The following is a 15,233-nucleotide window of genomic DNA, read 5'->3' as shown; positions in this document are numbered from 1 at the left end:
CTGCAATAAAGACACATTTATTGCATGCTGAGTATATGCCAGGCACTACTCTTAATCATCACTACATGGATTATCACACACTATCTTCAAAACAACTAAGATCATACCACTGTCTCCATGCTACACATAGGGAAGCAAACCTAGAGAGGGGCTTGCCATGGTGGTGCATCTTACATGGCAGTACGTGGTTCAGGGTTCAAATTCAGACTACCTGACGGCAAAGCCCATTTTTATCTATTATGCAGGCTCTAGGTGTTCATACTACTTCTGTTTTCCAGTCCCTTAGAGCAGGAGTTCTCAACCAGAGGCTGTCTTACCCTCCAGGGGACTTTTGGCAATAAGTGGACACATTTTTGGTTGTAACTGCGGGTGGGGAAAAGGGTGCTCCTGGCATCTAGTGAGTAGAAGCCAGGGATGCACATAAACTCCCTGCAAGGTGCAGGATGGCCCCCACGCCAAGGAATGATGTAGCTCAAGATGTCCATAGTGCGAGGTTAAGAAAACCTGCTCTAGGGCAGTAATTCTTCCTCTTGAATCTTGGGATCTATTAGCATTGGTCAGAGTTTATTTCATTTAATCATTCTTTTTCTTAACCTTTTACTCAGCAGTTATTTGTGATTCCTTAGGCTTTGAAATACAGGAAGAATACTTACATTGAGTGTTTTCAAAAACAAACTTTTCCCATTTTCTAGTTTCATACATAAAATTTACTTGGAAGTTTCTGTGGGAAGAGAAATTAGAAACAGTTTTGGTTTTCAAAACTACCAAGAGCTCACTCTGAATGAGGAGGGATTTGTAGGAGCTTCAGATCTGAAGCACTTTAAAATGCTGCCAATCTGTACTTATTTTGGCACACCAATACCAATTTATGAGGTCCCTAAATTTAATTTTTCAAAACGTTATTTTAAGTATGTAACACAACTCAAAATAAACTATTGACGTTTTCAAGTTTGCAAGGCATTCTTTGAAACACATTTTATTTTTCAAAAGATTTTATTTATTAGAGAGAGAGAGAGCATGAACGCGGGGGAAGGGGCAGAGGGAGAGGGTGAAGCAGACTCCCCTTTGAGCAGGGAGCTTGATACGGGGCTCGATCCCACAACCCTGAGACCATGGTCTGAGCAGATGGCAGATGTTTAACCAACTGAGCCACCAGGTGCCCCTGGAACACAGTTTAATAATTAGGAATGATAGATCATTTTGAAAGGAGTGCATTTTTTTAAGATTATTTTGTTTAAATATTTTATTTATTTATTTGACAGAGAGTACAAGCAGGGGGAGCAACAGAGGGAGAGGGAGAAGCAGACTCCCTGCTGAGCAGGGAGCCCGACTGGGGGCTCAGTCCCAGGACCCTGAGATCATGACCTGAGCCAAAGGCAGATGTTTAACCAGACTGAGCCACCCAGGCGCCCCTATTTATTTATTTTAGAGAGAGCATGAGTGCGTGAGTTGGGGGAGGGAGTGGGAGAGAGAATCTCAGGCAGACTCCCCGCTGAGCTCGGAGCTTCCTCCCAGGATCCTGAGATCATGACCTGAGCCAAAATCAAGAGTTGGGTGTTTAACCGACTGAGCCACCCAGGTACCCCTTAAAGGAGTGCATTTTAAAGGATATGGAAAGTTTGTTTTCTAGCAGCGTATCTATTTTCCTACATTTTTATTTATAGACTTTATTCTCTGAATCCTTGTTTCCTGGTAGTGCTGAACCCTGTGGAAGCAGCCTGGCTTGGAGACAGCACCCACTGGCCCTTAAAGCCTGCCTCCAGTCTGCACTCTGGCTACCAGGGAGTCTGTCCTCTGAGAGTTGTTTGAGTTCTTGCTTCTGTTTGGTCCCTTTGGCACACTTCTTTCTCATCTGATAGATCAAAAGCTAATAGGATTATAGAACAATAGATTTTATTTCACCAACACATTTCATTTTCAAAATTGAGAATAATTGGGAGTTGGAAGAATTATATGGTGAACCCTCACATACCCTACCACATAGATTCTACAGTTAACATTTTGCTCTGTTTGATCACATATCTCACCATCCATCAATTTGTCTCTTTTTTTATGCATTTCAAAGTAAATTACAAACATCAGTATATTTCACCCTAAACATTAGCTTCTTAAGCAAGTTTGTCTATACTAATCTTTTATTCCTTAATCATCTAAGCTTGGCTTGTATAACAATGAAATAATTTAGCATACTGCAAGGTAAATAATTTTGCAACTCTTTGATTTGTTTTTGTCCTAAGAGAAGTTCTTTAATATGATGCTGGACTGGGGCACCTGGGTGGCTCAGTCGTTAGGCATCTGCCTTCGGCTTGGGTCATGATCTCAGGGTCCTGGGATTGAGCCCCACATAGGGCTCCCTGCTCGGTGGGAAGCCTGCTTCTCCTCTCCGACTCCCCCTGCTTGTGTTCCCTCTCTCGCTGTGTCTCTCTCTGTCAAATAAATAAAATCTTAAAAAAAATATATATATATGCTGGACTGGAAGTGGGGTAATTAGCCAAAGTACACAAAGAATAATAATTGTATTAAATCTGTATGGGTTTTTTTTTTCTGGCTATAATTTAATCTTCTGCTTTCTGCTTACATAAAAATAATTTTGGATGTATATATTTTTTGCTTTTAGATACCTTTGTCTGGATATGGAGGAACAAGTAATCTTATTTTGGAAGATGTTAAAAAGTTATCTGACAGTTACATGGTAACAGTGAATGACTTAGTACCTGGCAAAGAAAGTAGAATTGTTTTTTCTGTTCATAACACTGGCTCTCGGGCAGCTTTTGTTAAAGCAATAGGTTTTAAGGATTCTCAGAAAAAAGTTTTGCTGGATCCTAAAGTATTAAGGATTCTTCCAGATAAATTTGTGCTCAAAGAAAAAACACGAGAAGTAAGTATAAGTCTCTGCACTAAAAATATGAACTCATTTTTAGGTTAAATTAAGAATTATGTATTTTATAGCTAAAAACTAGTATTTGAAAGTAATAAAGGAATGGAAATACCTGATCTTAGAAACGCTGTCATATGCATCCATGTCTATTGACTGTTTAGGCTCATATGGTAGTTAATTCACAATGAAATGACTTAAGAAAAATATTTAACATTCACTCCTGATTTTTTTCCTTGGCATCAGGATGTTACCATAATATATAATCCATCAGACAGAGAGAGCAATTATATAACCACAACAGAACTGTCAACTGTATACTTCTTTGGTGGTGATGAAATTTCGAGGCAGCAGTATCGAAGGTAGGTTACTTATCTTAGATGATGTTGGAAACTCTTCCGTAGAAATAATGAAGGCTTAAAAATGGTTTGGGATTTGAAAGTTATAAAACATGCTTAGCTACTTATTAGTAAACCGGTGGATGAAAAATCTTGGTAAAATTTGTATAGCTGACAGTCCGCCATGATGTGAGGAAGAAATGCATGTAGGAAACCCATCTGCCATATTTGCATTGTGCCTTCTTTTCTAGACAGATGTATTATGCCTCTTCTCCTTTATGCAAATAGGTACCTCAGACTTCATAATAGGACGATCTTCCTAATGATGGTAGGTCAATTTTAGAAAAGATGTAAGAACTACTGAAAGAATATATTGTGTATAAACACACCTGACTTATTTGTAGTATTTCTGGGAATGTTGTGAATTATTTGAAAGGATTAAGTTGTATTTAGAAATGTATAGGGTGTTTAACTTGGTTACTTAACGCCATGTGCTTCTAGAAAATTTGGTACTTCTAAATAATAGTTTAATACACAAAAATGTCAAATTTAGACATTTAGATTTAGGTGTGATTTAAGCATAGGTAACTTTCTTGTATGTTGAATTCAGAGTTCTTGTATTATAAAATTTTGTTTCCTAGCCTGCAGGGCCTGAATATAAAATAAGTGAAGCTCAGGACACTTGATCTGTCAGTAGGAAACCATTCGCTCCCACTAGGGGAGGCTTACATATGCATTTACCAGTATTTCCTTCTTCCACCCCTTTGTGCTCTGCTGTGTTTTATTCTGATACATAATTTAGGAGATTGTTTTATTTTTAATCTGTTGAGGATTGTTGGAACATTTAAAAAGAGACTTGAATGACAGGTTGCTACATGATGTTAGAATAGACCCAATGTAAAGAGCTCAACTTTGAACCTGCTTTTGTTTCTCAGTTAAGTATTTTAAGACACAGAAACTGGCATTTGGAGAAATTAAATTACCAGGTTTGGGTTTATTTTTCCCCCTTTCTCTCTACTGGGATATAGAAATCAGCATATTGTTTTAGAACTCCTCTTTGCCATATATATATAGTAATGAGATTTCTTTTGTTTGTGAACATCTGAGTATTACAGAGAAATTTACATTTCCGTTCTCTCACCTCAGAGATTCTTTAGAAGAGGCCAGGTAAATACAGTTATATGGCAATTTAAATTTCTCTCTCTGACAGCTCTTACTTTTATTATGTTCTTGGCATATTCTCTTTTTTTCTGAGACAGATTTCTAACTATGATCAAATTTTCACAAATACTGAAAATGTAAGACCTGAAAAGAATCTAATTTTACTCTTCTTTCTACTCTTATTTTAGGGAGCTCTTGTTTTGATGTTAATATTTAAATGAAAGTGATGACTGTACTACCATGTATAACTTTGAAGGGAACTTCCAAAACAATTTTCTTTTAAAAATTGCTTCTACTAAGATTTAAGACAGGATTTCAGACAGCTGTTTGTGAGATTTGCCAAATACACTAATGAGAATCTAATTTATGTAAAATCACTTTTGAATAAAAATCTCTATTGGCAGAGCCCTGTCGCATAAACCAGGGGTTATAGAACAAGTACTTCCAGAACATAGTGTGCTGCAGCACATTGATTTTGCGGAAAAATTTCAGCATGAGTTTCTAGTAACTGAAGGTAAGACTTTCAACATGTCTAACTACTACAAATGACCCAAAAGATTTATATCTAGGCCCAGTGATGTGTTATAGGGAGGAAGAGTATTAGATTATGGCGTCCGGCTGAGTTTGAGCCACAGTTCCGCTATATGACTTTGGACGTCACTGAGATTAAGTTTTCTTTTTTGTAAATGAGAGCTACAGTATCAGCTTCTCATCCATAAGGAATTGTTGTGAAGATTAAACGAGAGAGCTTTGCTATATAAATGTTAGATATTATTAATGTATTGTGGCACCTGTTCTATGGATAGACTTATAAACAGGAGGAGAATGATCATTATTAGGCTCAGAGTAATTACTATGTAAGATTTAATGATTGCAGACTTGAACTCATTTTGAGATTTCTGTGTCTGCTGTGCAGTTTATGGAGGATGTGATGGTGGGGAAAAAAAATCCAAAATAGACAGCAGTGGAATAATTCCAGCCTAGATTTTTAGCTCTATTTGAGCTGAATTGTTCAAGCATCTAATGGTGTTTATTACTGATAAAAAAAAATATGTATCAAGACATACAAATTGTGTAAAAATGGACAGATTTTTACCACAGTGTTGTTCATAACAGCAGGAAGTTAGAAGTAACCTAAATATCCAAGAATAGGGCATTGTTTAATTATGTAATCGAATATGTTGAAGCTATTAAAACAATGATACGATTCTATGTTAAATGACATGAGAAAGCTCTTCATTAAGAAAAATTATTTTAAAGTTTACATATTAACATCTCATGGTAAAAATGATTTAATGTGTCTGAGGTAAAAGCTACAGAGGTAAAATTGCAGGAGTAAACACACCAGCTATTGACAATGGTTATGTTCTGGTAGTAGACTTTCAGGTGGTTGTGGTTTTTGTTATCTAGTTTTTTAATGGTAAAATATATATTGCTTCTGAAATATGAAATGATAAAAGGATATTTATAGTTATGTAGAGGTGATGTAGAATAGTCTGTGATCTTTTTGGTTATTAGGAGTCTAGATCACCTACTCAAAGGGAAGGTAGGGGTGGATTAGTTAAAAATAGTGAAAAGATTTGAAATGGATCTTGTCAGCAGTGTGATTTGGAAATGAAACAATTTAAGGCCATGTCTGCCACTTCATCTCCTCTGAGCTTTACCTTCCTTCTCCATCGTAAGAAAGATCCCAATAAATAAAAGAGTTAAACGGAATTATGCTTTATAGATGGAAACACTTAGTAACATACCACAACAATCCTGAAGACTGTGATTAAAAGTAGGTAGCATGAGTTTGTAGTGGTTCAGAAGTTGGCACAGTTGCGTGATTTGGCAACATTTCATTTATTGATTGAATGGACATGTATTGAGAGTAGAGGGTGCCAGTCTGTAGAGGTGAAAGATGAAGTCCTTGCCCTTTAGGTTCTCACAGACTAAGGGGAAGACGGGTGATTAAAGTGTGGTATGAAAAGGGCTATGATGGAACTGTGTTTAGGAATCTGGAGAATATAGGGATGCCTGGGTGGCTTAGTCGATTGAGTGTCTGCCTTTGGCTCAAGTCATGATCTCAGGTTTCTGGGATTGAGTCCTGCATCGGGCTCCTACTCAGCGAAGAGTCTGCTTCTCCCTCTCCCTCTGTGCTGTCTCTCCCTCTCTTGCTCTCTCTCAAATAAATAAATAAAATCCTAAAAAAAAGAAAAAAGGAATCTGGCGAATATAAAGGGTACCCCATTTAAAATGAGGTGACTCTTGAGGTATCTTGAAGAATGAGGAGAAGTTGACAAGATGGAGAAGATGGGGACCAGAATGGGGAAGGATATTCCAAGGAGAGGGAGCTGCATGTACAGAAATTCAAGACATGTGTTATGTTAAGGGTCATGTTGACAAACCCAACCAAAAACTCAAGTAACCTGTCAAGACCACCCATCTAAGATGGGGGTTGAGTTGGGACTTCAGGTAGGTCATTGGGACACCACAATACTAGATTCTTTGAGATGGTATAGTTATTGTCCAGAGGAAGGGAGAAACCAATCCCACTTTGTTTTGTGTTGGTTAGTATAGTAGATCACCTATGGGAATGTTACAGTTGAACTTTTTACGTGGTTATTTTGAATAACATTTGTTTTGAACACACTACTATTACAGGTATTTATAATCTTGCTTTTGCAAAATGTGTGACTTGTGGCAAATATTTTCACACTTGATTTAAACTTTTATAGTCCAATATCTTGGTTATTATAAATTTCAATTTACACTTACTGTGTTCTTTTTTAAAATTTTTCATTTAAAAAGTATAATTCTTAATGTCCAATTTATTATTTTTTTTTAAAGTAGGCTCCACGCCCAGCATGGAACCCAGCGTGGGGCTTGAACTCATGACTCTGAGATCAAGATCTGAGCTGAGATCAAGAGTCAGACAGATGCTTAACTGAGCCACCCAGGCACCCCTCTTAATGTCTTATTTAAATGTGGAATACAAGCATGTCCTATAAAATTTCTTGTATATATAAATTCAGGTGGACTAATCTAGAGATGTTCAACTCTAGCACTGTTTTATTAATCACAATGTTTAGTTATATTATTGCCTGGTTTCTAGATTTGCTAAGGTTAAATGTCTGTGAGACCACCACTTATAAATTGTGTATCCTTAACCTCTTTGTGCTTCAGATTCCTCATCCTTGAAGTGGAGATAATAGATACCTACCTCAAAGAGTTGTGAAAGCTTACTAGATTAATATGCACAAAGGGATTAGAACAGTACCTGGCCCACAGTCAGCTTGTTGCATATGGAGCTTTAAACATATTCATACTCTAATGCTCATAACAACCCCTGAGATAGTTACTTTATATTATCCTTGAGGAGACTAGGGTTTAGAGAGGTTAATTTGCCAAATTCAAGGCCAGAGCCTGAGCTGCCTATAATGTCATGCTAGTCAGTAGTAGTAAACATCAATTGTCACTCACCCCCAACCTAAGAAAATAGTATTCTGTGGCTATAAATGTATAAGTTTATCTGTTAATTTGTAGTGTGATTATGTGAAGATTCATATATTTCAAACATTATTTTCTGTTTCAGTGTATGATCTTCCCCAACGGCCTAATGATATTCAGCTCTTTTATGGAAACATGCATAAAATTATACTTTCAGTAATTGGAGAATTCAGAGATTCTGTGTCTAGCAGTGAATTCCTTCAGCGTTCTTCCAAAGCTGTCTTAGAATCTAAAAGGTAAAACAGACAAACAAAACATCTTTCACCAGATTTCAAGATAATTTAATTCATAGTAGAGCTGATCTTTGCTCTGTACTTTTTTGCCTCCCAAAATGTTTATTTCATCTTTATATTTTAGTTTAAGTTGAAATAATTTCAAATTTACAGAAAAGTTTAAAAATAGAACTTACGCTACCTGCATTGAGATTCCTCAGTTGCTAACATTTTACCACATTGACCTTATTATTCTTTATGTATATATACCTTTTTCTGAATCATTTAAGAGTAAGTTGTGGGCATGATGACCAGTTTGTCCTAAGTTTCCTAAAAACACAGACCTTCTCCTAAATAGCTATAGTCAACCCATCAAAATTAGGACCTTAGTATTGTAAAAATGCTAACATCTAGTCCACAGATTACATGCAAATTCCCCAGTTCCCTAATAAAGCCCTATATTTATAGTTAAATCAAAGAAATAAGCAAAAAACTTCCTCTTTGGTCCCAAATCTAATCTGAGATCACACATTACATTTAGTTAGCCTGTCTTCTTTACCCTTTTTCAATATAGAACACTTCCTCAGTCTGTCTTTCTCTTTCATGACAGAACACAGAGGGTTCGGTCATCAAATCAGAGCCACAGAATCAAAGATATTACCCAGAACTAAGCTTTAGTAATAATTTTAGGTGAAAACATGAGGAAATCAGGATTGCTAATGATGCTTCCTAGGCCCTTTTTGCAACATTAATACTCTACTCTGGTTCAGATTTTTTTGTTTGTTGTTTTTTAAAAATTCTTTTTTTGTTGTTATCTTAATCACCATACATTACGTCATTAGTTTTTGATGTAGTGTTCCATGATTCATTGTTTGCGTATAACACCCAGTGCTCCATTCAGTACCTGCCCTCTTTAATACCCATCACCAGGCTAACCCATCCCCCCATCCCCCTCCCCTCTAAAACCCTCAGTTTGTTTCTCAAGAGTCCATAGTCTCTCATGGTTCATCTCCTCCTCCGATTTCCCCCCCTTCATTTTTCCCTTCCTGCTATCTTCTTCTTCTTTTTTTTTTTTTTAAAAAAAAAACACGAGGTCTCTAAGTCGTGCATGTGATGATACGTTGCTTACACAAAAGGGGGAGCTTTTTCAATTACAAAAGCTATTTTATACTCGGGTAATTACTTTATGTGATATTGTTTTCAACAACTATGCCACATAAATTCATAAATTTCAGATTTCTTTACCATAACCAATTCTAGACAGACCAGGAACATCCTGTTATAAGCATTCCATAGAAAAGTAAATTAGTGTGTTTGCTGGGAGTTGTCATTTGGAAGATCACAAGGGGATTTGACCGAGTTATCTTTTTTTTCCTGGACATTCCCTAGTAAAAAGGGGGATAAGGGCTGCAGGTCAGCTGATAACCGTTTTCTTACCAGTGACCTTGATGTTTTTGTAGAGTATAGACGAGTTACTTTGTAAAATGTCCCTCACACCATGGAAATGATGCTGTTTGTTTTCTCAGTGCATCTTCTCAGGTGGTAAACAATGCTGATTTGTCCCATTGCTAGAAATGGTTTTATCTCTTAGTTAAAATGGTGTCTGTAGGGTTTCTCCACTGTAGTTAATTAATGTTTTAAAGGGAGATCCTTAGAGATAATGAGTTATCTTGTTCCTTATCACACTTGTAGCACCCAGTGATGGTTATTGCCTGAATCCTATTAATACTGTCTTATTTACCAAATGGTGATTTTCTAATTCTGTCTTTCTACATTTACTAGTTGTCTTTCCACGATGAGGAAGAGATTTACTTTACCCTTTTTTGTGTACTTATATCAGGGTGGACTGCTGGATTTGGTGTTAATCCTTCAGTGTCATCATTTGGTCGCTTAACCTGGTTCATTATTCGCTGGCACAATGGTTATTCTAAGTTTGACATATACCTTCCTTGTCCCAGCCCTGGAATAGAAGTCCTAATTCCTTTTAGTAGAGAATAGTTTCAGAAACCGGAATATGAATAGTAAGTGTGCTATTGCTTTTCAGGTGTTACTACTTCTAGGACCCCTCAGTGGACAGACAGAGCTAGGAAATATATGCATTTATATATAAATCCACATGTATCCAAATCTGTTTATAAATATGTTGAAATCATGAGTTTACACTGATATCTCCAATACTGAGAATGCTGGCCTCATTATCCTCAGTATAATTGCATTTACTCAGTTCTCCTGTTTTTTAACCAGTCTTCTCCTCACATGGGCTGTCTCCGTGGCACAGCATTGCCAGAGTTATCTGGAAGTCACAGCCACCAGCTGAGAGCTAACACACCTACCTAGTGCCTCCAACTCATTCCAGCTTGCCCTCTTCCTCATATTTAAAAAAAAAAAACTCATTAGAGTATAACTCATATGCAATATCCTTTCAGTTTCAGATGTACATCATAGTGATTCAGTATTTTTATGCATTATGAAGTGGTCCCCACAATAAGTCTAGTTACCATCCGTCACCATACAAAACTATTACAGTATTATTGACTATATTCCCTATGCTGTATATTACATCCCCATAATTTAGTTTATAACTAGAAGTTCATACTTCTTAATCCCCTTCACCTATTTCACCCATACCCAGCCCCTCTCCCCACCCCCTGTAACCAACAGTTTGTTTCCTGTGTCTAAGAGTCTGTTTCTGTTTTGTTTTGTCTATTCATTCATCTTGTTTTTTAGATTCCACATGTAAGTGAAATTATTTAGTATTTGTCTTTCTCTGTCTGACTTATTTCACTTAGCATAATACCCTCTAGGTGCATGTTGTCACAAATAGTTAGATTTCATTCTCTTTTATGATTAATATTCCACTGTGTATGTAAACCACATCTTTATCCATTCATCTATCATGGACATAGGTTGCATCGATATCTTGGCTATTTTAAATAATGCTGCAGTGAGGGCGCCTGGGTGGCTCAGTCGTTAAGCGTCTGCCTTTGGCTCAGGTCATGATCCCAAGGTCCTGGGATCGAGTCCCACATCGGGCTCCCTGCTCAGCGGGAAGCCTGCTTCTCCCTCTCCCACTCCCCCTGCTTGTGTTCCTGTTCTCGCTCTCTCTCTCTGTCATATAAATAAATAAAATCTTAAATAATGCTGCAGTGAACATAGGGATGCATATATCTCTTCAGATTTGTATTTTCATTTTCTTTGGATAAATACTTAGAGTAGAATTGCTGGATCACATGGTAGCTTTATTTTCAATTTTTTGAGGAACCTCCATACTATATTCCATAGGGGCTGTACCAGTTTACATTCCCACCAGCAGTGCACAAGGGTTCCCTTTGCTCTCCATCTTTGCTAGCACTTATTTGTTGTCTTTGTTAATAACCAATTTAAGAGGCTTACGGTGATTTCTTCTCATTTTGATTTATACTTCCCTGATGATTAGTAATGTTGAGCATCTTTTCATGTGTCTCTTGGTCATCTCTATGCCTTCTTTGGGAAAATGTTCAAGTCCTCTGCCCATTTTTTTAATCAGGCTATTTATTTTTTTGATACTGAGTTGTATAAGTTCTTTCTATCATCTGAATATTAACCTCTTAGCAGATAAATGATTTGCAAATATCCTCTCCCTTTCAGTAGGTTGCCTTTTCGTTTTGTTTTGATGATTTCCTTCGCTGTACTAAAGGTAGTATCTGTCCTTCTCAAATGATTCCAAAAAATAAAAGAGGAAAGAAGGCTTCTAAACTCATTTTACGATGTCAGCAATTACCCTGGTACAGAAACAAGGCAAAAACACCGTAAAAAAAGAAAATTACATGTCAGTATCCTTGATGAACACAGATGCAGAAATCCTCCACAAAATATTAGCAGACTGATTTCAACAATATATTAAAAGGATTTCTATACTTTTAATGATAATTTTTTTCTAAGATATTCAATCAAAGAATTAAAGATAGCAGTTACATATGTTAAAAATTATCTTAAAAACCACTTAAATTGTGAGGAACTGGTTCTTAGGAAATAAACGTCCAAGAACCAGCTTTATAATTTTTAAAAAATTGTTTCTGACTTTGGCTGGTACCTCCATTGTATCTCTGTCTCTGGGGCAGTAGAGGTCTGGTTGGAAAAGGAGCAGGTGAGAGGGTAATGGGTAAGAGGGTGAGGAGAGGACTCCTCTCTGTCTGCTGAGTGTCTCCTTGAAATAAAGATGGAACTCTGCTGTATGGTAGGAGAATTTGGGCACTACCCAGGTGAACTTCAATTAAGTCGTGTGCCTCTGATTACAAAATTCATTTGAGTTACAATTTTTTGTAATCTAAGGCTAAATAAACACTTTTAACACTTAATCAAAAATCTTCTTGGGCGCCTGGGTGGCTCAGATGGTTAAGCGTCTGCCTTCGGCTCAGGTCATGATCCTGGAGTCCTGGGATTGAGTCCCGCATCGGGCTCCCCGCTCTGCGGGAAGTCTGCTTCTCCCTCTGCCTCTCTCTCTCTCTCTCTCTCATGAATAAGTAAATAAAATCTTAAAAAAAAAAAAAAAAAAATCTTCTTAAACCTTACCAGCATTTCTTACCATAGTATTTTGCCCAGAAGACTTTCTTTGGTGTTAGCATCATGAAACCAGTTATCATTGTACAGTTACAGATATATTAAGAGTTTTGTTTTTTAAAAATTCTTAATATTGGGTGGTTTTCTAGTAAGTCTTTTAAGAGACTTCAGATGGCATGCTAAAGTCAAGACAGGAAAGAAATTGAATCACTGAGTGTTCTAATGAAAGGTTAGTATAACAATATTTGACCTATACTATATTTTTATACATTAAGAATACACAGTGAAGAATTTTTATTCCATGAAACATACAGAGTATATTCCATAGTGCACTTTTAGTTTTATCTAAATGTTTTTAGATTTATGAACAATTAATATAAAAATGTGACAGTCTGGCTTTTTATCTTTTTTAAAAAGCAGAAATATAATATTTTAATACACAGCTTCTGTACAACCAAAAAGTAAAACATCGCAGTAAAATGTTTGTGAGAAAAGATGGTATTTCATTTGCAGTGCATGGCAAATGATTAACATCCTTAGTCATAAGCTTTTTATCATTTTTAATTCCTTTCCTCTCCCCCTCTCTCTTTCTGTCTCTATAGTGAATCTGATGGTTCTGGGAAACATGGTGGCAATGTTTCTTTGGATATTTTACCAGTTAAAGGTCCTCAAGGTTCTCCACTTCTTTCACAAGCTGTTTGCCCACCTCAAGATAAATCATCCTCTAAGGAAATGTGGACTGTCCAGCCTGAACACTTGATTTTGATAGCCCCTTCTTGTGAGTATATCAGTAACAACACAACAGCAGTGCACTCTGAAAACCAGGGCTGTATTCACTCTGGGCCCGTTGCTCATCTAGGAAATATACTTGGAGTATATACAGATGTGACCGGTGGCTTATGCAGGTCCTCCTCTCCCCTACTGAGACCTACCTCACACTCAGCCTGAGCATTGTCTAGCACAAGGCCATTGTCCTCATTCCAAGCTTCCAGTACCCCATCTGGCCGGGCCACTCGTCCATGGGCCCTTCCTCCCACCACATCCCTTGCCCCAAAGAGCTCATTTGGCACTTGGCATCTTCTACTCTTCACATTGATATAGTTGCTTCAGAGTAGGAACAAATCTGGTACCGCTGTATGTGCCCAAGGTAAGACCAGATGGTAACAATTTCCAGATGTCCTTTTTTTTCTCTTTGTTCAGTATTTTTGTAGTTTAAGAGTAAACAAAATGGTCTTATTTTACCAGGGATTTGAAATTCCTGTAAAGCAGAATTAATTTGGTAGACTAATGTATTTAGAATTCCATTTTTTACTATTTATTAACATTTGGGTTTTTTCACTAATGCTAAATGTAAGTTATATTTTATTTATCTGATATAATAGGTGATCTGGCAAAAACTGCATGTTTCCAGATTTTAAATAATTCCGTTAGGTTACTGAAATTTGAGTTGTACTGGCCAGCACATTGCCTTACGGTAACACCACAACATGGATTTATCCCGCCAGAGTAAGTATGACTTCCCTTTCCTCCAGATGTTATTCAGATGTTAGCATGGTGACTTTTTTGAAGGATCGGATATTATGCCATTTTAATTTATTCAGTAGAATTTTACCATATGCTCCCTATACAGAGTTTTGTGGGACCACAATGAAGTTCAAGATTCATTCTCTTTAGCAGAGTAGAGCCCATGTCCTCAGCCACTTAGTGTGTATATAGCCTAAAAGGGTTAAGAGACATGAGTGAGATGGGAAAGAGTTCCTGAAGTGGAAGACATCAGATTGTGCAGACGTATTACTCTGTGTACCAAATTACAAAGCACGGAATACATCTGGGCAGATGATGAGAGGTGGTGGTCCCTAAAGCCCAGATGGTTCTGTACTTCATTACCTTGGGTCTGGCTCAACTTATTCTGCTGGTTTTGTCTAAAGGACATTTTATAGACAAAGCGTCCTGACTTTTAATAAGCCTGAACCATAACCTAGCTTGCCATTTTTTACAAATAATATTCTAAGAAGGAAATCTTGGGGACCAAATGCTGATAAGTAGTCCTCTAGGTGCAGCTTAACTATTGATAGGAGGTAAAGCTGTAATTCTGCAGCTTTTCAGGGACTTCATCTGGGTGGGCACAGAACATTCACATCTCAAAGTTGCTTCCTATTTGGGAATGGCAACTTTGCGGAAGAACAACATGAGGTTTATTTACTTTTGCAAAGTGATGAAGTTTGCATTTTAAAAGAGTTTAGTTGACTAATACTGACCTAAGGTATGGTTAGGCATGCTCCAGAGAAACATTCCTAGGACCAAAGCAATCAATTAAACATTTACTAATTAAGGTTGAAAAGATAGGGAAATGATAGAACAGATTATTCACAAATAATTTTTAAAATCATCCCACATATTTAGCTGTTAGGAACGGAAAATAATCTTGCTCTGCCATTTGTTTAAAGATTTTATTTTATTTATTTGTTTGAGAGAGAGAGTGCATGAACAGTTGGGGGAGGGGCAGAGGGAGAAGCAGACTCCCCACTGAGCGGGGAGCCCAACTTGGCCCTCAATCCCAGGATGAGCTGAAGGCTCATCTGTCTGAGCCACCCAGGCACCCTTGCTCTGCGATTT

General features: G+C 37.2%; 1 protein-coding gene across 8 annotated transcripts in view; it reads left to right on the top strand.

Moving 5' to 3' along the window:
• The window catches only part of LOC118016446 (nucleoporin SEH1), a 167,088-nt gene that overhangs the window by 130,142 nt on the left and 21,713 nt on the right, over positions 1-15,233 (top strand). For 7 of the 8 annotated variants that reach the window (XM_035013835.1, XM_035013833.1, XM_035013832.1 and 4 more), the window contains 6 exons: positions 2,618-2,878; positions 3,122-3,237; positions 4,779-4,888; positions 7,952-8,102; positions 13,220-13,395; positions 14,000-14,123. In XM_035013835.1, the coding sequence (XP_034869726.1) occupies positions 2,618-2,878; positions 3,122-3,237; positions 4,779-4,888; positions 7,952-8,102; positions 13,220-13,395; positions 14,000-14,123 (938 nt within the window). Of the gene's footprint in view, positions 1-2,617; positions 2,879-3,121; positions 3,238-3,501; positions 3,542-4,778; positions 4,889-7,951; positions 8,103-13,219; positions 13,396-13,999; positions 14,124-15,233 lie in introns of those variants that run through there. The other variant, XM_035013838.1, reaches the window with a different exon arrangement.

Source organism: Mirounga leonina, unplaced genomic scaffold (genome assembly GCF_011800145.1).
Source record: "Mirounga leonina isolate KUSES-001 unplaced genomic scaffold, KU_Mleo_1.0 Mir_167, whole genome shotgun sequence".
Classification (NCBI taxonomy): Eukaryota; Metazoa; Chordata; class Mammalia; order Carnivora; family Phocidae; genus Mirounga; species Mirounga leonina.
This window is presented reverse-complemented; position numbering and strand designations above follow the sequence as displayed.